The following is a 24,969-nucleotide window of genomic DNA, read 5'->3' on the forward strand; positions in this document are numbered from 1 at the left end:
AATTCCAAACGGGAGAATGCATGGTTTCCCCCACAGCACAAGAATATAAAAACTGCAATATGCAGTAAGCAACTCTCCACTCATGATTTAAGCATACTGTTTTTATCTCAAATCTCTCCTATTTTTCATTATTAGCTTTATTCCTGTTTAGGCTTATCTTACATTTGTGGTATTTTTTAGCTTAAGCAGGTTTTACTATTTCCTTTGTTACATGGTTGGCTTCTTGGTTGGATTTTGGGGGTTTTTTTTCAGTTGGTTGGGTTTGGTTTTTTGTTTGGTTTGTGGGGTTTTTTTTAGTAAAAGCAAGGGGATTACTCTTTCAAGCGGTAATTAATCATATCGTATTCCAAGTGCTGCTTTCACGTTAAATCATCTTGTCAGAAGTGTTAAAATTGTCTCTAAGCCACATAAACATGAAAGATTTCTTAAGGATACCCTTTATTTGTGGTGGTTTTGGCTGTGGAGAACTGCTAACACAGTCTGATTAAGAAATTGCCACGTGCTTATGCTTTGTTTCTGTAGGTACTGCTATTTAATGGTTAGTGCTCAAACAACTACTTTCACATAAATGGGTTTTTGAATACCATTAGTAAGTGTTGATTTTATGCCCATTTCTATACCAGCTAATCATCTTCTGCAACTGCAGAACTAAAATAACCTCTAAGATGCTATTAATCATTTAACTGAATGGAGAGGAAGGGTCTGTACTGAACTCTGGGGTTTTTTCTTCCCGCAGAGAAAAGAGCAGAGACAGGGAAAGAGAACGAGAACGCGAGAGGGAAAGAGAACGAGAACGCGAGAGGGAACGGGAAAGAGAACGGGAACGGGAAAGAGAACGGGAAAGAGAGCGGGAAAAGGATAAGAAGAGAGACCGAGAAGAAGATGAAGAAGATGCCTACGAACGACGAAAACTAGAGAGGAAACTGCGTGAAAAGGAAGCGGCATATCAAGAGGTAGGTTGGAATTTTTAAGGTTCTTGAAATAAAAAAATGTTTTTGAGAGTTGATAACAAGGCCTCTAGTATAAAATATATCATTCCTTCTCCTTTTCCTAAATATCTTTTAAATCATTTGAGTACATGATCTGGGGCAGAGTATGTAAGTCACTGTCAAAATAGACTTTTTATTCTGATGTTTTAAATTAAAATAATGCAGATTATTTATAATACAGTTGTTTTAAACAACAATCCAAACTAACTTTAAAGTAGTATTGCTGTTCTTCATGTTCTTGAGGATTGGAGTGTATTTTTTTCTGTTGCAGCGTCTTAAAAACTGGGAAATCAGAGAACGAAAAAAAAGTCGAGAATATGAAAAAGAGGCTGAGAGGGAAGAAGAAAGAAGAAGGGAAATGGTAAGGCTTATAGTTTTACATGTAGTTTTCCCTGCGTTGTTCTCTTGGTCCCATTTAGAATGGAATATTCTACTGTTACGTTTATGGATAGTAATAGAGCTCTCATTTTGTATAAAAGGCTGTGGTTTTTACTACCAAAAAAATACTCAGTTAATAGACTTGAAACAGAAGATGTCTAGTAAGTGGGAGTACTATTTAGAGTCTGGGGAAAAAAAAGCCTAGTGGCTTGGTCTTGTGAAGGCAGAAGAGTGAGAAGTCGGCAGCTGCAAAATACTGTCGTCTGATCAGCATGCACTGTTACATCTGTAACTTTTGTCAGACTTGTGACAAAGCCTACTGTGTGTTCTGTGTCATGCAGGTGGAACTAGACCTATTTTTTTAACTTCCAACCTGCTCATGTGCCCAAACCTTCTGTGAGATATGATACAATATTCTTTAATGTATCTAAGCACTTTATAAACTCCTGTCTTTAGTTCACTAGTTGTGCAATTATCACAGTTATCAACGTAACACTTGGAAGTTTTGTTCAAAAAGACACCTTTGCAAGATAGATAATTCTGTAATCTCATAGTTCTGTGCTAAAGCATAAGGAAGTTATTTTAAGTTTTAGGGGTGTTATTTCACTTCATAGTTTCCCAGAGAAAGCGAGAAGATGTTGAGAGAGTAGACAATGGATTAGGAATTGCTTCAAAGCCATATATGCAAAGAAACACACGGGATTATAAAACACATTGTTTCATGTGGAATCCAAGTTTTCCCTCTAAATGCATGAGGGGAAAAAATGTTTGAAATGGACTCAAGGATATTTTCCATTCCTAATCCTCCTGCATGCTGGCTTTGGATGGCAGTTATAGAAAGCAGTGTTAAATTTTGTGCTGAAATTACATCCATAATCATAATTTGTTTCTCAAAGTCATTAGCATAGAAGTATCTTACTGTTGGTTTAAGGATGTTGCTAAGATACAGGTTATAAGGTCCTAATTTAATTTTCCTTAAAGAACTGGGGGTTTTGCCTTTTTATTTTATCAGAGGGGGAGAGAGTCTCTCCTCTTTCTCCCTCACCCCCTACAGTGTTAGGCCTGTACATTAGTCCCACATGGTTTGTATCAGTACCACAACAGGAGAGTGCTTATCCTAGGAGCAGCCATCAGCTTTGTTTCTGTGCATGACTGTCTTAAAAAAGCCTCTTGAAACAAAGCAGTACTGATAAAATACACTTAGGCCACCATGTTGAAATACCCAGTGCTAGACTTAAAGGATTTGGAGAACAGGAGCTTTTGATCCTCTTCATCTGTAATGTAAAACAAAAAAACCCAAATAAATACGGGGGGGAGGGGGGTGTATGTGTGTATATATATATATATATATGCAAATCAGTGACACAATCCCAGTGGACCCTCTGGATGCAATACCAAAACTTTTCCATAATCTGTTTGGAAAACTCTGTATTTTTAGTTTGAAGCAGAGTAGATCTACAATTAATTTACTAATAGTACTAATAAATTTTAAACTCTTGGAAAGGAAACCAGAAATCATTATTTAAGTTTCAATTCCTTGCAGGCAAAAGAAGCCAAACGGTTGAAAGAATTCTTAGAAGATTATGATGATGACAGAGATGATCCAAAATACTACAGGTATGTCTTCGTATTCCTAACACCAAAATCTCCATTGTTCATTTTAACACAGTTGTGGGGTTTGTTGGCAGATGCTTATGGAGTTTATATTTAACTTGTAATGTAGCAATAAAAGGGTTATAATGACCTAAATTTTTTAAGTGTCACTTGATAAGTGACAGAGGGAGAAGGGAAGCTCCTTACTTCTACTTGTTAATGCTTGGGAGCAGCTGCTCATTCCTATCACTTTACTTTAGGGTGAGGCAGGGCAGAGGTCAGTGTAATGTCAAAATAAGGTGCTGAGAGCAGGGAGAAGGGAACAAACATGCCTCTAAATAATTCACTGCAAAGAAGCTGCAAATAGTATGAAGAACAAGCTTGTTAATGTAAATGATTGGGAGCATCCTTCAGCATGGGACTAGCTAACATTTGCATTAAACTAATTTAGCACAAGTGGTTTTTGTCAAAACCTATAAAACTTGATTCTTTCTCTAGAGAGATCAACAACCACATTCTCTACTTATGATTAATGTGGTAGGGTAGATTCTGTACAGTAAGGTTGAGAACTGGTATCTTAGATTCTTCTGTTACAAAAACAGAGGATGCCAGATGCTCTTATGAATCTTACTTTCATTTAGTGTGAGATATATCTGTATGGAGTTTTTCTTGTACTGTGGTACAAGCCTCTCATTGAAATGTTCTTTCAAGTACAAACTGTGTATCTTTTGTAGGGGTAGTGCTCTTCAGAAGAGGCTACGAGACAGGGAGAAAGAGATGGAAGCAGATGAACGAGATAGGAAAAGGGAAAAAGAAGAATTAGAAGAAATTAGGCAGCGTCTTCTGGCTGAAGGACATCCAGATCCAGATGCAGAACTCCAGAGGGTGAGTTGCTGTTGGTCTGACAGGAAGAAGAGAGAGTCCATTGTAATCTGGTTGTATTGAGCAAAATCGCGTAAGAGATCTGATATTTACTATTTTCTCTATTCACTTTTTCTTAAAAAGAAGTTCAGATAAACAGTAAGAACAATGGAAATGAAAAATAGCTTTCTAGATCAACATCCAGATTTGATGGAGTTTGAAACCAAATTTGAATTAATCAGTATTCCTTACAATAATGCCAGTAATTACATGTGTTTTTCTTAACTAACAGTCTCCTAAAGAGGTGGATCTTTATATTCTTTTCAAACAGTATTGGTTTTGAGAGAGCTGCTATTTTTGCTAATTGTCTCTCTCATTGTAGATGGAGCAGGAGGCTGAGCGGCGTAGGCAGCCACAAATAAAACAAGAGCCAGAATCTGAGGAGGAAGAGGAAGACAAGGTGGAAAAAGAAGAAAAAAGAGAAGAGCCAGAGGAAGAGGAGGAGGAGCCTGAACAAAAGCCCTGCCTTAAACCAACTTTACGACCCATCAGTTCTGCTCCATCTGTTTCTTCTGCTAGTGGAAATGCAACTCCTAACACACCTGGTGATGAATCTCCCTGTGGCATCATTATCCCTCATGAAAATTCACCTGAACAACAGCAACTGGAGGAGCATCGACCCAAAATAGGACTTAGCCTCAAATTGGGCAAGTTTACATTTTATTTCAATCTTTCCTATGGGATCAAAATGAGAATTGTCAAGCTGAGTAGCCACATGGTTTTCCAAATATGTCATGTGTTTTGATGTACTTATATCAAGTAGTTGTTATCCAGATGCTGTGCTTGAGTTGTCCTATCCAGAAGATACATTTTATAGAGCTCTCTTCATCCAAAACCTTGAGGGCAAAAAAGGAGGGAAGTTTATGAGCTAAGGAGGCGTGTTCAAGAGCTAATGTTTTTTAGGAATGTTCTGAGTTGGGATTGGTTACTTTCACAGGCTTTTTCACCTTAATGTATCTATAAATATCTTTTTTAAAACTCATTGCTACTTTTCATTGGTATAAGCATATGTTAAATTTAAGACCTAGGTAGTTCTTATTTTTACTTAAGAACCTTTTAAAGAAAAACAAAATTAGGTTTCTTTTCTTCCTTTTAGAATATCACACTGAACTGATGACAGTTGTGAGTGAAATTTGAGCTTAGAGTTCCTTAGTACTTTAGCAAGTTCCTGCTGTTTTAAAAAAAATTAGTTCTGAGCAGCTGAAATAAAAATATTTGTATTCCAGAAGGTTTGTGTATTTATTATTTACTATTTTGATTAAATTATGCCAGGCTGCACTTTGAGCTTACACTGTCTTATATCTTGAACGATGAGAGACTGTATGGTATCAGGCTGATTAACACTTTTCTTATGCATTACAACCTTTCACTTCTGTGTTCTGTCTTTTCTAAGGTTGGAACTCAGTGATTGTCTTCCCTCAGAGAGTGCTAATGGTTTTCAGGGCAGAGAAGGAAGACCCTATTTTTCAAAAGGCTCAGGGTCTTGAACAACCTCCATTAGACAGCTCTACCTCTTTTCCCACTTTTATAACAGAGTTTGAGAGATTAAAAGCCAATGCCAGGCATTCACAGACATTTATGTAGCATACAAACCAATATTCCTCAAGTAATGGGGGAAGAGCAAACTAGCTTCAGTTGCAGTTGATGAATATGTTACTCTGTCTTTTGGGTTGCAGGTGCCTGCAATAGTCCTAATCAGCCCAATGCTGTAAAAAGGAAGAAGCTTGCTGTGGATAGTGTTTTCAATAAATTTGATGATGAAGACAGCGACGATGTGCCCCGGAAAAGGAAACTTGTTCCCCTGGATTATGGAGAAGAAGATAAAAGCAGTATCAAAGGCAGTGTCAATACAGAAGAAAAGCGCAAACATATTAAGAGTCTCATTGAGAAGATTCCCACAGCAAAACCAGAGCTCTTTGCTTATCCTCTCGACTGGTCAATTGTGGATTCAGTAAGTAGATTTCATTTAATCATTCTTAAAAAGGCTTAATTTTTCCAAGTAAATCTTACAATTTAATAGAAAAACAAGGTTACTGGGACCCCAGTGGATTGGAGTATCATCATCAAGTGGCGTCAAACTTGAATCCTCTATTTATTGTTCATACATAATCCTTATTCTGAAGTAGGCCTGCTTATTTTTGTTTGGTCTCTCTTGAATTGCCACTACTAATTGTCAAGCAGTTTTATGGAAGGAGAAAAACATGTTTTTACAGGGCCTTTTGAGTGGCTCTCAGAAATACTTGCAGATGCCAAATCTCTAAGGGTTATATCATTGATAGGAAAATGTATCTTCTGCTAAATAGCTGTTTGAGATGCCTGTTGGGCAATTGTTGCAACAGAGTGAAGTTTAAGGTAATTATTCATTTTGGTTTTGTGTTTTTTTCCAGACACTAATGGAACGTCGAATTAGACCATGGATCAACAAGAAAATAATAGAATATATTGGTGAAGAAGAAGCCACACTAGTTGACTTTGTTTGCTCTAAGGTTCGTATCTTCCATGTTCTCTGTGAAGTTTGGAGTTTGCTCCCTGTTTAAACTGCAGCAGTGACTGCTGGATCTGTATTTGGAAGCAGTCTGTTCTTAACTTCTCAGTAATCTGTGATACTGGTCAGCAGAGACAGTTGGTGTACTTGGAATCAATGTGTACCCTAATGTTTTACAAGTTTACCTCCCTTAATGCCTATGCACCATATGTACATGCTAGATGCTCTGATATCTGTTAGAGAAACATGGAACCAGAGAAAGAAATAATCCGTTGACAGGAGCAGCTGTTTTAACTGATGGTTTTATCATTAGATTTCAGAGTTAGTATCTCATTTGCTACTAAAATTTTTTAGCTTAAAAATAGGATTTGTGTAAATGTAGGAGAAAAACAGCTATGGTTTTTATATACCTTTTTGGATTAACTAGATGAATTTCTTTAAAAGCTTTTTAGATGTTGTTCCTTTAGTAGTAAGCAAATAAGTAAGGTTTTAGAATTAGCATTTGAACTCATTCCTTTTAGCCATTGCGTGACTTGTTTAAACTAAAGTCTGTGTAGCTTCTTCCAGCAAATTACAAACTAAATTCTTACAAGTTGCCTTTTTTAATCTCTTTGGACAAGTCTGTGGTTTTTTATCAATAGGGAATTTTGAAAATTCTTCGGTTTTCATGGTACTTGTGTTTATAATGGCTTGCCTTGGTTTATCTTGTGGGGCTACTGTATGAGAGGCAAAGCAAGTCCTGAGGGTTTTGTTACACAGTTGATTAGGAAAAAGTCAAAAGCAGAAGTTGAATATTTGCCATGCTTACATTATATATGTGTGTGTGTGCATATATATAAAAAAATTAATGGAAGTCTATGGTATTGAAAGACAACTTACTTGGTTCTGAAAAAAAAATTAAATACTTAACCAGGTAGGTGAGAAATCCAGTTATGAGGAGTGTTACAGGAAGAGCTTTGCCTTTGTTTTCCATTAACAGTTTATTGTTGAAGGAAGGGAAGCTTTTGCCTTAAATTAAGAAAGCATAATTGGAGATGTTAGAATAGCCAGCAAATACAGGACCTGTGAATCTCTGGAGCTTCCTGGAACTTGTTCCTCAGTAATTGGCCGTAAGCTACCACTCACTATGATGGATTCTGATGCAGTTTAGTACTAATTTTTGCCACGGCTATTACTGGAACCTAATGAACTGCAAATACTTCTTGGATGTGCAAAGCATTCAGAATTCCTTGGACATAACTGGATTTTGTCCAAAAATGTGTATAGGGTTTATTCTAAGTTTTCAGTCTAAAAACATTTGTTTCTTTCAGGTTATGGCTCACAGCTCACCACAGAGCATACTGGATGATGTTGCCATGGTAAGCAGAAATTCTATAACTGATACACCTTCTACATTTTATTGAAGCTAGAAGTCAATTATGCAAAATAGCAAGAGTCCATAACAGAAAACACGCATTAGATATGATTAAGCACATCATGCTAGCACAGGCATTAGTTTGCAGTTATGATACCTAGGTACAAATTACTGACTCCTCTTCAGGATTTCTCAGTATTCAGAAATGTGGAACAAAGATTTTTGTCCCTACGAGTAGATGTCAAAATCAACAATAACAGAACTGTATCAGAAAGAAAAACTTTTGTTCCTTCTTGTTCTTCTAAATAGATTTGTATTAGTGGTTTAGTGGGTCCTTTCCTAATTAATGAGCAAAAGGTGATTTTCTGTAGAAGAGTAAAAGCTCTTTTTTGCCTGATGTTGGAAGAGAGAGACTTCATGAAATAATGCTACTGTTCCACCATGTTTTCATACACTGAAGGATGAATAAACACTAATTGTCCAGTCTCTTCCTGTAAGGAAACTTGGAGGCAAAGTTGGTAGGAGCCACATGCATAGTGCAAGATAGTAGATAAGTTTTGGTGTGACTATTAGGGACTTGGGGAACTTCTGAGAGATGTTGTGGACGCTAGAAGTTTGTACGGATTCAAGAAAGCCTAGATAGTAAGTTCAGGGAAGAGAAATCCATTAAGAGTTTAATAAATATCTAAGGAAGTTCCAAGCTGAAAATGAGCGGAGATTAGGAGTTAATTTAAGGGAAAATACCACATGTGAATGTCCTGTTCTTACATTCTTTCTGAGCCTGCCATTTCCCTGCCTCTTCCCAAACCACTTTTGGATACTAGTTTACTGCTGCCTTTATCTCTAAGTGCTCAACAGCTGCACTATACAAGTATATAGTTAGAGCCTGGTTACTGATGCTGGACAGATGAACTTGCCAGAGTTTTTTTTAGTCCCTCCCTCAAAGACTTGTATTATGCTACCTGCACTTTGTAGTTCTGATGTATCTACAATTAGTCTTTATAGCTGGAATGCATAACCTAAAAAATAATCTATAAAATGTGTATTTCCTACAGGTACTAGATGAAGAAGCTGAAGTTTTCATAGTCAAAATGTGGAGGTTGTTGATATACGAGACAGAAGCAAAGAAGATTGGCCTAGTGAAATAAAGCACTCTCCTTGCTTCTAGGGTTCCACTTCAATTTTGGGCTTTTTTTTTCCCCCCCATTGTTCAGAGACATTGAATTCTCTCTGTTCTCAGAGACTTGAGACCTGTATTTTTTTATGTAGAAAATGTGAATTTTTTTGTCCTCTGCTCTGAGGCCCCTTTTACCCTTCTCAGTTAGTTATCAAATCCTGCATTGGTTCTCTTTATAATACACGAGGTACAATTACCGGTATGTTTTATAAGCTGCAGCTACTGTACATGCTCTTTGGTAATTTTGTTATGTTACTCTGATTCTTGTAAATACTAAGAAAAAAAAAATCCCCTGTTTTGCAAAACATTTGCACTTAATGTGGAACTATATCAGTTACAGATGAAGACAAAGGATTTTACTGCAAGTTTATCAGTGTTTTTTTGGGGGCATACTTTCCCTTTTTTTATTTAAGGAATGATCAAAATACGATTTAAAAATAAGTATCTTGAGCTGTTTTTAAAGAACAGCTTTGTGTGTTCATTTGATCTCTTCATCTGACTGGAAAAGGAGTTCCTTCAAACTTCTCTTTCTAATGTGAACCAGTAGTGGTCTTGGTACTTCGTTGCCCATTAAGAATTACTAATGAAGCTGGGAACTTAATCTCTTGCAGATGCTCTGCTTCTTTCTCAGAAAGTGTAAATCACAGGAAGTTTTTTATTTAGTCAGTTAAAACAAGAGCAGGACCTAAATTCAGTAAGTGCTATCTAATGGTTTCTGGTTTTTTCTTCTGCTCAGTTTCATTCTAGCCCTTACCTACTATCCCTGCTGTCTCCAAAATAATCAGATGTCTTTTTTTGAAAGAAATTATTTTTTAAAACTTTTTTTTAGTATTTAGAAACAAAACAAACAAAAAGCCCTGTTTGGATGTAACTGTCTCTTAAAAAAAACCAACCATGAAAACTAAACTGTAAGTTTTCAAACAAAGCTGAAATCTTGTTTTTATCCATACTGTTAAACTAGCCCTGACTTTTGTTTTCTACTGTATGCCATCTGTTGTCCACAAAAAGAGGGTAATATTTTCCTGCCTTGTTTGTATGTTTTTTTATAAATAGACTGATATGGTATAAATGATGACATGTACTGTAAACTGCATTTTTTTTATCTCATACCTGGGTAAGAAGTCAAATCTATAATGTGCTGTGAGCTGTTTTGATTGCAGGAGGACTGTGTTCCAGGGAGCAAACTGTCTCAAAATTATTTTTAATTTTTAAAACACAATTCTTAATAGCAAACAAATTAAGTAAAAGTGTTCCAGTATCTCTATATTGTATTTAACTGAAGGATACAGGTTGACCTGTTCAGAAAACATAACTGTGACCTTGAGTTACTAGTTCTTTGTATCTGGAGAGGACACTTGAAAACACTGTTCTTAACAAACGGGATCGTGTAAAGGTTCCACCATGTAAATATTTCAGATATTAAAAATGTATATATTTGATTTAAGGGTTGACATTCTTTTGGAGTCTTATGCAGCATGCAATTGTATTTAACACTGCTTACTGAATCAACAAGTGTTCCCAAATTAGGGATGGGGGTTTTTTTAAAACTACCTCCTGCTTGTATCAGATGACTAGAAGCCTGCAAATTTAGACATCATCCTAGTATGTTCTTTCTCATCCCTGTGGTACTACACTACACACCACAAAATGTTCTTTTTTAACTTGAAGTGTCATGCTCAGATGTTACTTGTATGTTGTGCTTGAGTTTGCATGAGAATGTTTTTGTTTGCATGCTTATATGTTGCAATCTTCCTATTTTTTCTGCAACTTGATGGTTACAACCCTAAGAAATTATATCCCTGTTCTCCGTATACAGTTCTGCATTTACCATTTACCAAAAAGTTTTCAAATTCTAAATAAATTCAAAACTTGCCCTGTTAGTAGAAAATACAGAGAATAGCAAGAGTGAACTTCATGAGTGCCTTTTGACCTCGTAAATGGCATTCTCTCTCATTAGTAGTAGTTAAGCAAGACAAATGTGACAAACACATTGTAATGCCACTGTGTGACAGATTGCCCAACATCCTTATACAGATTCTTCAGAGAAAGCTCAAGTTGTGAAACTTCCATTTATTTCTGTCCTAAACTAAAGCTGTGTGTGCAATAGATGTAAGCTTGTACTCTTCCTTTCCTAAGGAGACCGAAGGTGCCTGGATGAGAAAGACATGTAGACTTTAAGCTGGAGTGTTAATAAGTATATAGAATCATTGTGATATCATCAAAACAATTTTGTAGAAGTTGAGATTTTCTTCAGTAGAGGAATAAGAAAGGAATGTTCACTAGATGAACTCTGGTTTGGCTTACCAGCTTTTCATTTTTCAGAATGCAAGTATAAAGTCACTTCTACTTTTACCTCTTAGTCAAATTACTGTTATTATGTCTCAGTGATATTATATTTTTTGTGTGTCAGTGGTGCTGGGGAGTAGAACACAGATTATGTATTATCAACATGCAGTAACAGAATTATTTCAAGATAAATTTGGAAAATCTGGGGTAGAAAAAGCCTTTTTTGCCAGTATTACAACAGTTCACTGTCTGGAGGTATGATTTAATACACTGTGTTATGTTAATGAATGCACAGATCGGGAGTATGCTCCAAATGAGATACATGAGTAAAGTATGTATGTTGCCACCAGGTACTCAGTGCATCATGCCATAGTACCACCCATACTGTGAGGGAGGTACTCCAGAAGTTCCACATACTGTGTAGTGAAAAAATACCACTATTTACACAGCAGGACTGGATGTACTTGTTTATCTGGACCGTACTGTGGAGTAAGGCTTTAAAACTTGACATGACACATGCTCTTATTCTCCTGATAATCATTTTGTGCAACTGCCATTCAGTGTTTGGAATATGTAAGTGCAAAATCTGAAGTATCATTTTTCTTTATTAATATGCATTGAAAAGAAATGGGAAGCAAGGAGCAAGTAAGATCCATCAGCAAGAATTATATATTGTTATATTTAAGCTGGTGCGAGACTTTTTTTGTTCTTAAGAGTATTTAACCTGCTGACCTATTGATTTGGTCTTCCTAATCTTGGCTGTTTCCTTCATTCTCTTTAAGCAGGAACCTGTACTGAAAATAATGATCTAGCTAGATGGTCATGGCTCTAAATGTGGGCAGGGGAAAGGCCTCAAACAGTGAGTTTAGCTTCTTACTGAATTCCTGTGTCTCACTACTAATGCTTTCCTATTACTGAGAGGGAAGTAGACCTTTCATGCTTAGTAAATAGAGTTGCTAGATAGCTGCTTGCAGGAATAGTATTTTGGAAAATGGACATGCTGAAAACTGCAAGCTGTTGGTTTTCATTTTACATTGAGTCACACTTTTTCATATTATATACATTATCATGTGTAGGAACATTGGGTACAGAATTAAAAACAATCATGCGTGTGAGGAGTGTAAGGTATTGTTTAATAGACATTTCATCATGGATCAGACTGATACAAATAATAGAAGATAGTTTGGTACAGCTGTATGCCCATGTTTAGTTGGTTGAGTTTTTTGTTTGGGTGTTTTCCCCTTTTAAATTACAAGTAGTTTTATTTGATTAATGGTTAGACATCACTTTCAGTCTAAAAATGGCTTATTTTAAATGCATTTCATATGCCTGTGAGCTACTGAAAGTCAGTATTTGTGTTGCAATGCTTACATCAAACCTTTTAGGTGCAATAGTTCTGTCTCTCTTAGTTTTACCATAGATCTTCCTATAGCATAGTCAGATACTGAAATACAACATTGTTTTGAAGATGGAGAATTACATGCTCCCTCAGATTTTACATTTTCTATATTCAGAGTGGTTATATGTCTCATAGCATTTGCTATAAGTTACTAACCCAATTGATTATGCACTCGAAAAGGAATTGTGGGTTACCCTTCAACTATGAATAGCAAGGTAAGTTTCAAATTTGGAATTGACTTTGTTATTTTTTTTTTTCCACTAACCAGTCACAGCTGTACTTAGAGGCTTCTTGAAAAGATACCATGTTGACTTCTAATACTGTCTTTATTTTGAAACGTAAATATTGCTTCAAGTTATTTTCTTAATTCCTTTTTTTGTGGGACCATTTTAAAACAGGATTACTGGCATATATGACTTGCATTTAAAACAGCCAAGAAGTGTATTTTCTCGTAATACCTCTCTTTATCTGGTACTAGGTTAAAAAGGTCAAGCTAGATTTCCTTTTCGCGATTCCTCGTTGCTGGAGTTTCAGCGAGTGCTGAAACTTCCCACCCACGCGTTTTGGTTTCAGGCACTTGCTGACGGCAGAGCTTTCGGCGTGTTCCTTCCGAGGCACTTCCTCGTGCCCCCTGCGCGCCGGGGTTGCCGGGGCCGGCCGCGGGTCCGCCCCCAGCCGGTGCAGGGGTGCGGTGCGGCGGCTGCCCCGGGCCGGACGCTCCGCATCGCCCGTCGGAAGTGAGGTGGCGGCCGAGGGCGGGGCGCGGGCCGGAAGCGAGCGGGGCCGGGCTGCGGGCGGCGAGGAGCCGGCGGCGGAGCGCGGGCAAGGGGCGCCGGGCAGGTCCGTCTGTCGGCGGGGACGCCGGCGCAGCCCCGGCGGGGCGGGCGAGGGCGCGGTGCCCGGCGGGCCGGGCAGCGAGGGGGGGGGGCTGGGCGCGCTGCGCCACTGGGGGCGGGCCGGGCCCGGTGTTTGGGCGAGCCCTGCGGCACACGCCCACGGGCCGGGAGGGTCCCTGCCGCTCGCCCACTGCTCAGACCGGGGCTGGCTTCGGTGTGGCTGCGCTGGGCCTGGGCAGCTGGTGACACCGAGTGGGGTCGGGCCGGGGCCTCACCCGCAACCCCAGCACTGCGGAGGCCTCGCAGGGGCTGGGACCCCCGTGCCTCGGCTGCGACGAGGCTGCTCCGGGCCGGGGTAGGGCTGAGGGCGGGCTCCGCGGGGCGGCGGGGGTGCCCCCAAAGCGGTGGCAGCTGCTTCTTGCTGTTCACTTGAGGGAGGAAGCAGGGGTTAACCGCGCCGCGTTTGTCTGATCGATACTTGCTTTGCTTTCTCTCCTGCAAGGAGCTTACTTGCGTGTCACCTCTGTTTATTAGGCTAAATGTAAGCGCATGACAGCGACAGTTGTAACTCCCGTTGTTCTGACCTAGGAAAGCCAAAGGAAGCAAGGAGGAACTTTTTTAGACAGGCTATTTTAACATTAACAGCTTCATTAGAAAAAAATGTTTTGGTGAGTCCTTTTCAGGTAAAACAAGCAAAGTTTTAGTTTATGTCCATTTATGCGCAGTTCATTTATAGATTTCATTCATTCATAGTTATGATTCAAATACAAATTTCATTTATTTAGAAATATTAAATAAAGTTGTTTGGGAAGATGTCCTGAATCCATTTTCTGAGCTCTTGAATTTTAAAAGAAACTGTTTTAACAAATCATAAATTTTGAGGTCTGTCATTCAAACTTTGGAGTAACTCTTCCCTCAGTTACTCTTTCCTGTCTTCTGGTTCTCTCTGCTCCTCAGTAGCTGAAGGTTTTTTGTTTGGTGAGTTTCTGGTGGTTTTCTTTACCAGTCTGTAAAGTAGGATTTTGTGATTGGTGTTTCATTTTGGTTTTCTCTCCAGTAGTTTAATTAGAATTTTGACATGCTGCTATGTGAAAAATCTCGTTCTGATAGTCCACATCTGGATGAAAATTCTCAGCTTTTTCCATTGTGGTTGCCCTGGCACTGAGAATTTCTACCAATAGCAGCCTTGAAACATCATTGGTTTTATTCTGTAGCCCAACCAAAGAATTAGAGTAAAATTTTAAAAGAAAGAGCAATGTAATTCATATTTATTTTCATCTAATCTTACATTTAAATTATATTTTAAATTAGATGTGCCTTATTTTTAGTAGCAAAAGTGGAAGGGAGCTATTGTAGTGAATATTACATTCACTTTCTTTTTCCAAACAGTTTGTATGCTCCCACTAGACTTGTTAAATTGGTGTTGCTTCCTATTGGCTCTTCAGTGTGAGCTTCACTAAGTTAGCTGCTGAAGTTAGTAAGCACTGTGCCCTAGTCTTGTTTGATACATATTTATTTGTAAATAGAGAAACAGCTTCTGTTCTATTTATGAAAATAGGCTTATCTCTCTAAGTAAGATACTCTCTTGCAACAGTTGTGTCTTGCTGCTGCCAAAAGTGAGAGGCTTTGTTTGGTGATGTCCTCCGTACTGATCCCTCAGTACATTCGCTGAGTATACTAAAACAGCAGAAAAATATTATTGTTTTCCTGGATTTGTTTTCTTCCATTTTAGTCAGTAAAATTTACTGTAAGGGGGACTGATGAGTGCTGGAGTTGGCACAAGGTAGGAGTAAGAGCCATTTGGGATGGACTGGCACTCCACCCTTGAGGTGTATTCATTATATATGTTTTGTGTAACCAAGCCTATTATTTATCTAGGCCTGCTCATTGTCTTTTAAAATTATGGGGTTCTTTCCTGATATTTAGTTAGGTCAGTCAAACTTCCTCTTACCCCTATCTTGCTTTATCCCCTCTTGTTATGGAGCATGTTCACGCAGTTAGTGTAGGACAATTTTGTTATCTGAATTTCTTATGGAAGAACATACAAAGCTGTTACACGTGGCATGTTTATGTAGATGTAGCTGGTACACACGGGGAACTGAATGCATGTTAGTTCTTGAGGCTCAGCTGAAATACTGTCTTGTGTAGCACTTAGGTACTCTGTGATACTCTTGCAGCGTCACAGTGTTAAGGATATGTCTGGATTTTAAATAATCAAGTGTAACTCAGTCATCCTTGAAAATGACTGTTAAATTTATCAGCAATCCAAAACTGAACAACCTGGAACCATTGTGCTCTGATGAGATAAAATCATGGAAGTTTTGCTCTGAGCAAGTGTGGAATGCTTCTCATTTATTGCACAAAAAGAAATGGAGAACTGCTTGAATTATTAGTCTTGTTGCTGTCTGACTTCTGTAGCTGATGAACTAATTTGATAACACTTAAGAGGCTCTTATTTTTGTGCTGGAAAATCCCTATTATTACCTCTTAGTAGATGTGATACAGTCTGGTATCATGGTTAGATACAAAATGGTTGTCTTTGGTCTATGTGAACTCCAGAGATTGGAGTAGGGAGGGGAGGGAGAACCTGGTCATGTTAAGAACAAAGGCTTTTTACACATCTCTTTCCTTTCAGCATCCCAAGAGGAAAAGTCCATTTGGAGTGGAAATAAGTGATTCCCAGAGGACTGTCCCAATGACAGAGCTGTCTGCGCATTTACCCCAGTTTCAGCATGGGCAGCTGACAGAAAACTTCCCTGATACCCACCTCAGCAACACCGTATGTAACAAACAATTTTACTACCTGGTAGCAGTTAAATGGGGATGAATAGTTTGTTGGGATTAATTTTATCTTTCTGAACTGTTGTGGTGATAAGCAGTGCCAAAAGAAATATGCTGCAAAACTATCTGATGTTCGAAACTAATTTTTATGTACAGATAAGACTTCCCCAGTTTAAAGAGGTGTTGGAGTGACCAAGCCATCAAGGAGGAAAAAAAAAAAGAATGGGGTAGAACACTGGTATCAAACACTGACATTTACAGGATTTAGTGAGCTCTCTTGATCTAGCCTGGCTGTGGTTTGCTTGGTTCACAGGTTTCTCAGTCACAGAATTAATTTTAGTCTAGGTAGAGCTTGAAGCCTGGGTTTTGTTATTGCTGTTGCTGGAGGACTGTTCCTCTGCAGGAAGAACAGCTCTGTCTGGTCTTGTGAATAATTCTCAAGGTGCTCACATGGTTCTTGAGGTTTTGGGGGAGGAGGAACTCAAAACATGAAATTTTATGTGAGTGCTTTGAAAGACCTAAGTGCATACTTGTTGCTAAAATTATACCATTGTACTATATGTATTTTGGTAAAATCAGGTTTAGATGATCTACTTGGGTGTGGTGCTCAGGCTCTTAGACTTGGCACACTGTTCTTTGTTCCTGCTACAGCTCTTGAATATCAGGTTTCCTTGTGACAGAAATGCTCTTGTGAGGCTGGGCCACTTGTAGCCATGTCTGTGGCAGTAATTCAAGAGAATGTTGTGATTCCTGCTTCAACTCTTCTATACAATTGAGCAGTTTAAATAGAATTTTGAAAAGTCCTCAGATAAGCATCATGCTATATCAGTAAAAATATAGAACATTTGAAAAATTAAAACAGAAAAGTGGGAACTTTCCTACTGCATCCTTTCTCCTTTTACTTCAGAGGGAATAAAAAAGGTTTATTTTCCTCTTGGACAGGTGAGAGATTAATTTTTATTGAACACTTCTGCCAGATTAAAAAGGCAGAGCTCAGCGATAAACTGTGGGCTCACCATCCTTACATATAACTTGGTGATGCTCCTTACCAGCAAGGGGTTCTATTTTCTTCTCACTAACAGACTGTACTGATGAATAATTGCCACTTACGCTTTTCCTTTCCATGATTAAGTAACTGTAGTTTTGATACTAAGTTGTAATGATGTTTCTCCCCTTTACACATCTACTTTGTTTTTGTACATACCTACTAAAGCCCTTTCCTGCTTAAGTATACTAGCTTCTGAGGCTAACAGTCAGCATGTGAAATCACTAAGTGCTATAATTTGCCATCTCTTCTTGTAGTCACACACAAAGAGTTCAGCCCAGTCTTCAGTATCTGCCACTGCATAATGACCTTTTAACATCAGTGGTGTATGTGAGAACTGATTAAGTCCATGCCCACTGTCAGTAATGGTGGTCTGCTTCTGATGGATAAATCTGGATTTAATAACTAAAAACTTCTTATCAAATATGCTAGGTCTTTATCTCTTGGTTCAGGGGCAGCATTGGTCTGGGTTTGCTATTAACTATTTTCCCGATAGGGGGAAAAAACACTATCATTTGCTTCTGATATTGTTTATTCACCTGAAAGCGCGTAGTTCATAACTTACATTTGCTTACGGTGTTACAACAGGTGTTACTGACTTTTTAGCTTCAGAGTTTTCACTTTTAACTATGTCTGAGGAAAGTGAAGAGTCTGTTCCTTTGCTTCCACTTCAGCAAGAGTCCATGGCCTCTGCTCTGTTTAATACTGATCAGGTAGGATATAAGTGCACTTTGTTCTTTTAAGCAGTGGGGCACGCGCATGTCACGTTTAGCTACACTTTAGTAGCCTGAAAGGACAACTTATTTTCTAGCTTTAACTGCAAATTAGAGAATAACTCATGTAACTCTTGATTCTGATCTGATTTTCATGCACTGTGTTTTAGTATGTAAAGGTCTTTTTTGGTGTCTTTGTCCCTTACTAGTGAAGGGAATAAAATAACACATGTAGGTCTAATTTTTGCAGTTTTTCTCTTTTTGTTTGATAATACAGGTTTTTGTAGTGGTGTTCTTAGTTGATCAGGCTTTTCCTTTAGCTGTTTTTGTGTCTTCTCTGTGAAGCTGTAGATTTTTAATTTATTTCGTATATTTCTGTTCCAGAGATGGGGTAAGTGCTCCCTCGTGCAAGACTGTTATTACAGCAGAGAAAAAGCAACGCATTCAGCAAGTGTGCAGAAACTTTAATACTCAGTCTGCTCCACTTGTGCAGCGTTCCAAGGCTCTGTTCATCTCCGCTATAGTGTTACTTATGATTATCTTAGGTAGTTTATTTAGATGGTTAAGTGTATTGGTGTCCTCTTGTAGACTGAGAGAAATGAAGTATTTTACTATCCAAGTGAAAAATGTTACATTTCTGCTGTAATCTGTACAGAAATGGGTTTAGTTGTAGCCAGCATTTCAGGTTAATTAAACATGATCTCTTTATTTGCATTCTCCCATACTCCCATTTCTATCTGACTTTCAATAATTGTATGCGAGGACTTTATGCAAGATGCCAAGTGATTTATAATAAATCTTTCATTAAGTAAGAAATAATTTTGAACCCACCATCTTTTTCAGGTTATATTTCAAGTAAATGATACTAAATTCAAACTAAGGTTAAAACTTGTAACTCTAAAAATCTGGTTGTGTCCTAGTTTTAATTGTTTAATTTAGACTATTTTAGTTTGGGTTTTCTTTCTCCTCTTACGTTCCATTTCCTTAATGAAAAATGAAACAGATTTTCTTAGAAGACAGATCTTGAAACTCTGCTGAGCTTGTTCCTGAGGATATCACAAAAAAAGGGAAGAAATAGGCAGAGCATTTGGTGCATATTGTTACTTTGTACTGCTTTGTAAAAGCAAATTTTTCATGAGTTGGGGAAGTTGTAAAGCTTCAACCAGGGTTTTAGCAGTGTCAGTATTTACAGTTTAAAGTCCAGGGACTTGTGCTCCTTAATCACTTAAGTGCTTTTAAAAACCCCACTGAGTTTCTGAGTGTGTACTTAACGTCTTCGCTTTTCTGAGGGTGGGGCTGGGAAAATTCTGTAGAAAGAATCTCTAAAATTGCTATTGATTTGTTGAAAAATTGCAGTGAATAATGAGGTACAAGTCAGCAGTTATGTTTGGAAATGCTAGTGAGATCAGGTAATTGGACTTCAACATCGCACATTTAAGGAAACAAACTACCTGAGTAAAAATACTTAAGGAAAAACAAATTATGTTATTTTCAGTGCCCTGTCTTATGTCCAGATCAATTTTATGGAAACTGAGTGATATTTTAAAAGTATTGCAAAAGATATCTTCCTTCAGTTTGTTGTACATTTTAATCTAATGCTGCTTTAGTGCACTTAGTCAACTTACTTCACTTAGCATGAAGCAGTGCAGAAGAAATGAGATAAAGATTTTTGATTCCTTACAAAAGTATTTCTTTATCTCCTATATTAAACCTCTAGAATTTGAACAGTATGGCACTGATTTTGGACGTGGTAACACACTAAAAAAACTAGTGTTCTGTATGAACTGTCACATTTTAGTGCTTGTTTAGAGTGCCTGATAATGGTTTTGTTTCTTTGTAGTCCAGAACAGGTAAAGCGTAGAACACTCACATATTGTGTCCTCTGTATATGCACACAACATATGAAAGGTGAATGCTCCCTGCTCTTGGGGCTTCTTGAAGAGGGTACAAAAGATTTGTGACACAAGGAGCTTGGAGTGCAGGCCTGATCATTTACTTGTAGGTGATCCCAGTTTGTGCTTTTGCTTCCATTGGAAGTTTACCACTGTCTTGGTGTTTGAATTATACCCTTGATGTTTCATGTATTATGCCCTTCATGTTTCAGTATTAGGAAGGACAGGAAGCTCTTCCATATTTATTGGTAAGAGTGGTGGAATTCCTTCAATGTCAGTGAAAGGATGTGGCTGTAGGTTCCTTGGGAAAGAAGAAAGAATCGGCGTGCTTGACTTACCACGCTAAAACTTTGGGATCAAATAGCACTCTAAAGACTGAGAATTACCTGAGTTTCATCACCATTTCTGTGTCATTCTTACTAAAAATGTGAGAACACAATACCTCATGAAAGGCCATTTTAATATATATTCTACTTAGTGTGCTGTAGTGGCAGTAACATAGTAAAGGAAGTAGACATTTTCTTGCCATTTTCATGGAGAGGGGATCATAAATGTCTGTTTGGCATTATTCTTAAGGGTCAATACAGTTAATTCTTGTCAAGTTACAGGCGTTCTACTGTCATGCATCTTTTTACCAACTGTGGTTTGAACCAAGGGAAAAAGATGCCTTTATTCACCTTTTGAAATTCTGTTTAAAGGAAAGGTGACACAGGCTCTTAGATGCAACTAGCCTACTTTTGACTGTTGGTGTTTTTAATGTAAATGTTTCTAACGTGACCTTGTGCTCCTGTTCTTTTAATAACTGTGATGCAATTAATTAGTACTGTTCAAATCCCTGCTGTAGCAAGTGTTCTTGGTAGTAAATACTATCTTACATGTTTCCTCCTCAGGGTCATCTTAAGCTTAATGTATCAGCACATGATTGTGGAGAGTTGCTGAGGAAGCTGGTTTTTGTGTATTGCAGAATGACAACAGTGAAAGACGTCGCCATGATAATAGTGAGCGCAGAAGAAATGACAATGCCGAGTCTGAGACTAATGGGCAGCCACAAAACAACATTCAGCGAGTGGTGGAGCAAGATGAAGAAGAAGATGAAGAGCTAACACTGAAATATGGGGCAAAACATGTGATTATGCTGTTTGTGCCTGTCACACTTTGCATGGTGGTCGTTGTTGCAACTATCAAGTCTGTCAGCTTTTATACACGCAAGGATGGACAGCTGTATGTATCAATATTTTTCCCTATCTTTCTAGTGGACTTAGATAAATTTCTTTAAACTGCCATTTCTGCTGGCGTCTGATTCAAGCAGTGAATTTCCTCTTGCCTCCATTTTCTCCTTCTCCAGTCCAAAGATAGTTCTGTTCTCTTCCTTCCAGAAACCAGACTCTTCTCTTTGGGGTACTGTTGACATTTGTGGGATAATATCTTGGTTGTTACTGCTTAATTCAAATCCGAGTCCTCATTTTAATACTTCATCATACTCTGTAGTATTTATAAAATAAACTCAGTTGTGAGCCAAAGCCATTTCATGTGTACTATGCAAGAATACAAGCATTTTGGAAAAGTAGCAAAACTACTAGTGTAAATGAAATAACATATATGCCATGTTCTGGTTTGCCCATGCTATTTGATAAAGAAATTCAAATGCAAGGGGAATATAACTTCAAGAGGTTCGCTTCTGGTGAAGTTATAGAAACTTCCCTGGCAGATGTCTCTGTAGATTTTTTTTTAGATTTTGGTAAAATATTGATTTTGAAAAAAAAAAAAACCCAATTCAAGTGAAAGCTGATTTGAGAGAAAGAGAGCAAAGGAAGAACACTGAGCCTGTCAGAAACTGCAGCAAGCCATAGAATCACAGAATGTTAAGGAGTTGGAATGGACCTTAAAAGTCAGTCTAAATGTTCCACTGTGAAAACATTTAGACAAAATGATTCAAAGTGTGTTTGGCTTTGAAATGTTTGTATAATACAAGCATGTCATAAATTGTTTCAATAAAACATGAAGTTCTTTACTTTAGAAGTTGTTGATCAAAGAATTTTATTTTTTTGAGATTTTATTTATGGTGTTTTCTCTCTGCCTCGCCTTCCCACCCCACAGTGAAGTAGTTGGCCCAGGAGGTTGTATTTCTTTAGGAAAGAGTGAGTTGAGCCTGTATGTTGTTTTGTTGAAATCACCAGGGAGCCTTTCATGGTGAATCCATAAGTGAAACTCCAGCTGCACTGGCAAGCACGAGTGGTGGCATGGGAGAGTGGCAGTGAAACATGGCATGGGAGTAGCTGTATTGAACAGCGGGCAGTTGCAGGCTTTATCTGCTTTACAAAGCAGGTAACAGTAGTAATCTAAGAATGTAGGAAATGCAGGTCTTCTAAGGAATTCAGATTTGCCTAGTATGATACTATGCCACCTTTCAAGTTTTGCCTTAGTAGAAAATAGATGTTGCTTCTACAGCTCTGAAATAAAAGATTACTGCAATTTTGTTTGATGTTGGCCTCACATACCAGAAACATCTGTGCATTCAGTGTCATTTCAGTTGACTTTTTGTTTTTGTAGCATCTACACTCCTTTCACAGAAGAGACAGAGACAGTAGGACAGAGAGCCCTGAATTCTATTCTTAACGCGGCCATCATGATCAGCGTTATCATTGTCATGACCATCCTCCTGGTTGTGCTTTACAAGTACAGGTGCTACAAGGTGAGTAGCTTTGCTAGCTTTATTTGTTAGTACAGATTATTTAGAGAATGGAACAAAATGAAGGCTTATCAAGGATGAGTGAGCAAAAGTAGCAGAATTGGTGATTTAATTCACTGTTTCAATTTTGTGGCTTCTGTTCGTTTGACACAAAGCAGGGCAAAAGGCCCAGTGCTATCGCTGCTATCTGTTCTGTCAGTTAGAAATAGGGTGACATTGCTTTCTATTCTTTTGAAATGTTCATGCACTGAAATCTTTCTGTGGTCAAGAAATACAAAGGACAGACTTGGTTGTACTTTGAGGGCTCCCCTCTCCCACCCTGTCCCCAGTACAGACGTCTCCTATCAGTGTGATGCATGTATGGCTGTACAGACCAGGCAGTATTCTTACGGCAAACACAGAGACTCTAAGGCTCTTTGTGGAAGGCTTCCGTCATGTAATGATGTCATCTAAGCAAGTCCAGGCTTAGCATAATTAATTGCAATGTCACCTGCATGGGAGGAGTTGTCCATGAAAATTCCTTGTTTGTTTTGGTCTTAATAATCATTTGACAAGGCTTAGCCTAATAAAATTTCTCAGTATGCAGCCAGAACCTTTAATCTGTTTCACAGTTGTAAAACAAGTAGTGGGATTCAGAGGTTTGCTTCATTTCATTTTGTTTTCAAGAGGGAACAATGGTTTTGGTCTTCATGTCTGTGGGCGAAATCCCTTTATAAATTATCTGTGGAGTGACTGGAGAAATTATTTTTGCCTGACTCGACATACATGGTGGAATACTGATTTTTAAAGAATGGACCTTCACTTTTATCATAGTGTGGTGTTACATCTGAACTGACAAAATGTTATTAAACTGGCAGTTCTTTTCATTCTAATGAAGCCAAACAACTACGGTGCTACTGTAGCTGGATTCCTTAGTAGCCAGTTGGTTCTCCTCAGATGCTCAAGGCATCACCTAGTTTTTACTAAGCATTTTACATTTCTGGTTTCCTTCTTGATCTTTTAAGGCACAGCACATTTTCCTTACAAAAATACTTTTTCTACTAAAAATTAGAATTATTAGATACCAGAAATGTCCTGTGGTTATATTTTATGCTAATTACACTAAATAATTAACTTATTTTTAGATCTCCTAACAGAGTAGTTCTATGCTGATGTATCAGAATGCTGTGAACTGTAGCTACCTGTCCATTGAGTTCTATTTTACATGCAGTTCTATATGTAGATTGTAGTCTAGATTACGGGGAATGAAATTTATCATGAAAGAACATTAGGTCTTCATCCAGTAGCGATAATTTGCTTATCTTCACAAGATTTTTATCTGAAAACTCTTTTGAAGAAAGGAAATACTACTTCAGCTTCATTGTTGTTAGTTTCCTGTGGTTGTCCTGCACGATATGTTAAGCATGATCCTGATTCTAGCTCCTCAATTTAACCAGAAACAGCATCTTTGAAGCAGATTGTATTTGATTAGCTTTTTCTTTTTAATTTATCATTCTCTGCATTCTTCATTGTTTCAGTCTGCCTAACCAAAATCTGACTGCTGTAGCTCATTTTAATTCTCTGCATCCTGCAATCCATCCTTAATTTTTATTCAAGTTGTAAAGCGAAACTTGTACCAGCAATCAGTTAGTGTTGAAGCTGTTGTTAAATGAAGAGTGAAAATTCTTTAATGAGAAGGCAAAAAACCTGTTGTGGTAACCTGCTAAGCAAAACTTACAAGAAGTACGTTGGAAAAGTCACTTGTAAGAAAAGAGACTGGTGATCTGGAAAATGCTATAGTAAATGAGGTACATACTGAGAATAAAGTAAACATCTGTGTGTAAAATGCCATCTTAGGTGAACTCTTGAAAGTGCCTCCTCTAGTTCTGCTGACAGTAGTTATGCAAGGTGTATGTAGAAGTTTGCTGGTCTATGGCCTTGGTGTTTGACACTGTTAGCATTTACTATTTTTTAGGATGAAACATTACTATACACTTTATTTTTTTAAGTGATAGGAGTTTAAGAGCTTATATTACAAATAGAAGAACTACAGGTAGAAGTCATGAGATAGCTTTCTTTGCTGTTTTCTTAAAATAGTTTCAAGTAATTTTACAGAGGAATAAAGTTACTCTTGTTAGGTCCCTACTTAGTAGCTTTACAAGTTGTTGGAAAATTTGGTTCTGTTTCAGTCGATACCTACCAATATTCACCTTTGGAACAGTTTGTTCTCCCACTTTCTGTGAGTGGTGGCAGTTTGATGTACCAAGACAGATACTTTGGCAGTTTTCCTGCAGCATCTTTATAGGCACCGTGCTTATTACATGTGGGGATTTCTTAAGTCTTTTTGAGAACATACTAGCAAAAGCCAATCTCTTAGATTAGGAAGTTAAATTACTGGTTTTATTAGGTTGAAAGTTAAATTTGAACCTCTTTTGAGAGAGTGTGAAGGAGG

General features: G+C 37.9%; 2 protein-coding genes across 6 annotated transcripts in view; both read left to right on the forward strand.

Annotated features, from left to right (window-relative positions):
- The window catches only part of RBM25 (RNA binding motif protein 25), a 33,678-nt gene extending 23,337 nt beyond the window's left edge, over positions 1 to 10,341 (forward strand). For both annotated transcript variants that reach the window (XM_039552345.1, XM_039552347.1), the window contains 9 exons: positions 737 to 953; positions 1,261 to 1,350; positions 2,911 to 2,984; positions 3,695 to 3,845; positions 4,204 to 4,528; positions 5,558 to 5,832; positions 6,269 to 6,367; positions 7,677 to 7,724; positions 8,776 to 10,341. In XM_039552345.1, coding sequence (XP_039408279.1) covers positions 737 to 953; positions 1,261 to 1,350; positions 2,911 to 2,984; positions 3,695 to 3,845; positions 4,204 to 4,528; positions 5,558 to 5,832; positions 6,269 to 6,367; positions 7,677 to 7,724; positions 8,776 to 8,868 — 1,372 coding nt within the window. In that variant the 3' untranslated portion in view covers positions 8,869 to 10,341. The remainder of the gene's footprint in view (positions 1 to 736; positions 954 to 1,260; positions 1,351 to 2,910; positions 2,985 to 3,694; positions 3,846 to 4,203; positions 4,529 to 5,557; positions 5,833 to 6,268; positions 6,368 to 7,676; positions 7,725 to 8,775) is intronic.
- Positions 10,342 to 13,358: 3,017 nt separating this feature from the next.
- PSEN1 (presenilin 1) overlaps positions 13,359 to 24,969 on the forward strand; it is a 43,615-nt gene continuing 32,004 nt past the window's right edge. For 3 of the 4 annotated variants that reach the window (XM_039551808.1, XM_039551806.1, XM_039551809.1), the window contains exons 1-5: positions 13,359 to 13,422; positions 16,054 to 16,197; positions 17,919 to 17,957; positions 20,814 to 21,070; positions 22,400 to 22,541. In XM_039551808.1, coding sequence (XP_039407742.1) covers positions 16,114 to 16,197; positions 17,919 to 17,957; positions 20,814 to 21,070; positions 22,400 to 22,541 — 522 coding nt within the window. In that variant the 5' untranslated portion in view covers positions 13,359 to 13,422; positions 16,054 to 16,113. The remainder of the gene's footprint in view (positions 13,423 to 16,053; positions 16,198 to 17,918; positions 17,958 to 20,813; positions 21,071 to 22,399; positions 22,542 to 24,969) is intronic. The other variant, XM_039551807.1, reaches the window with a different exon arrangement.

This window comes from Corvus cornix, chromosome 5 (genome assembly GCF_000738735.6).
Source record: "Corvus cornix cornix isolate S_Up_H32 chromosome 5, ASM73873v5, whole genome shotgun sequence".
In the NCBI taxonomy this organism is placed as follows: domain Eukaryota; kingdom Metazoa; phylum Chordata; class Aves; order Passeriformes; family Corvidae; genus Corvus; species Corvus cornix.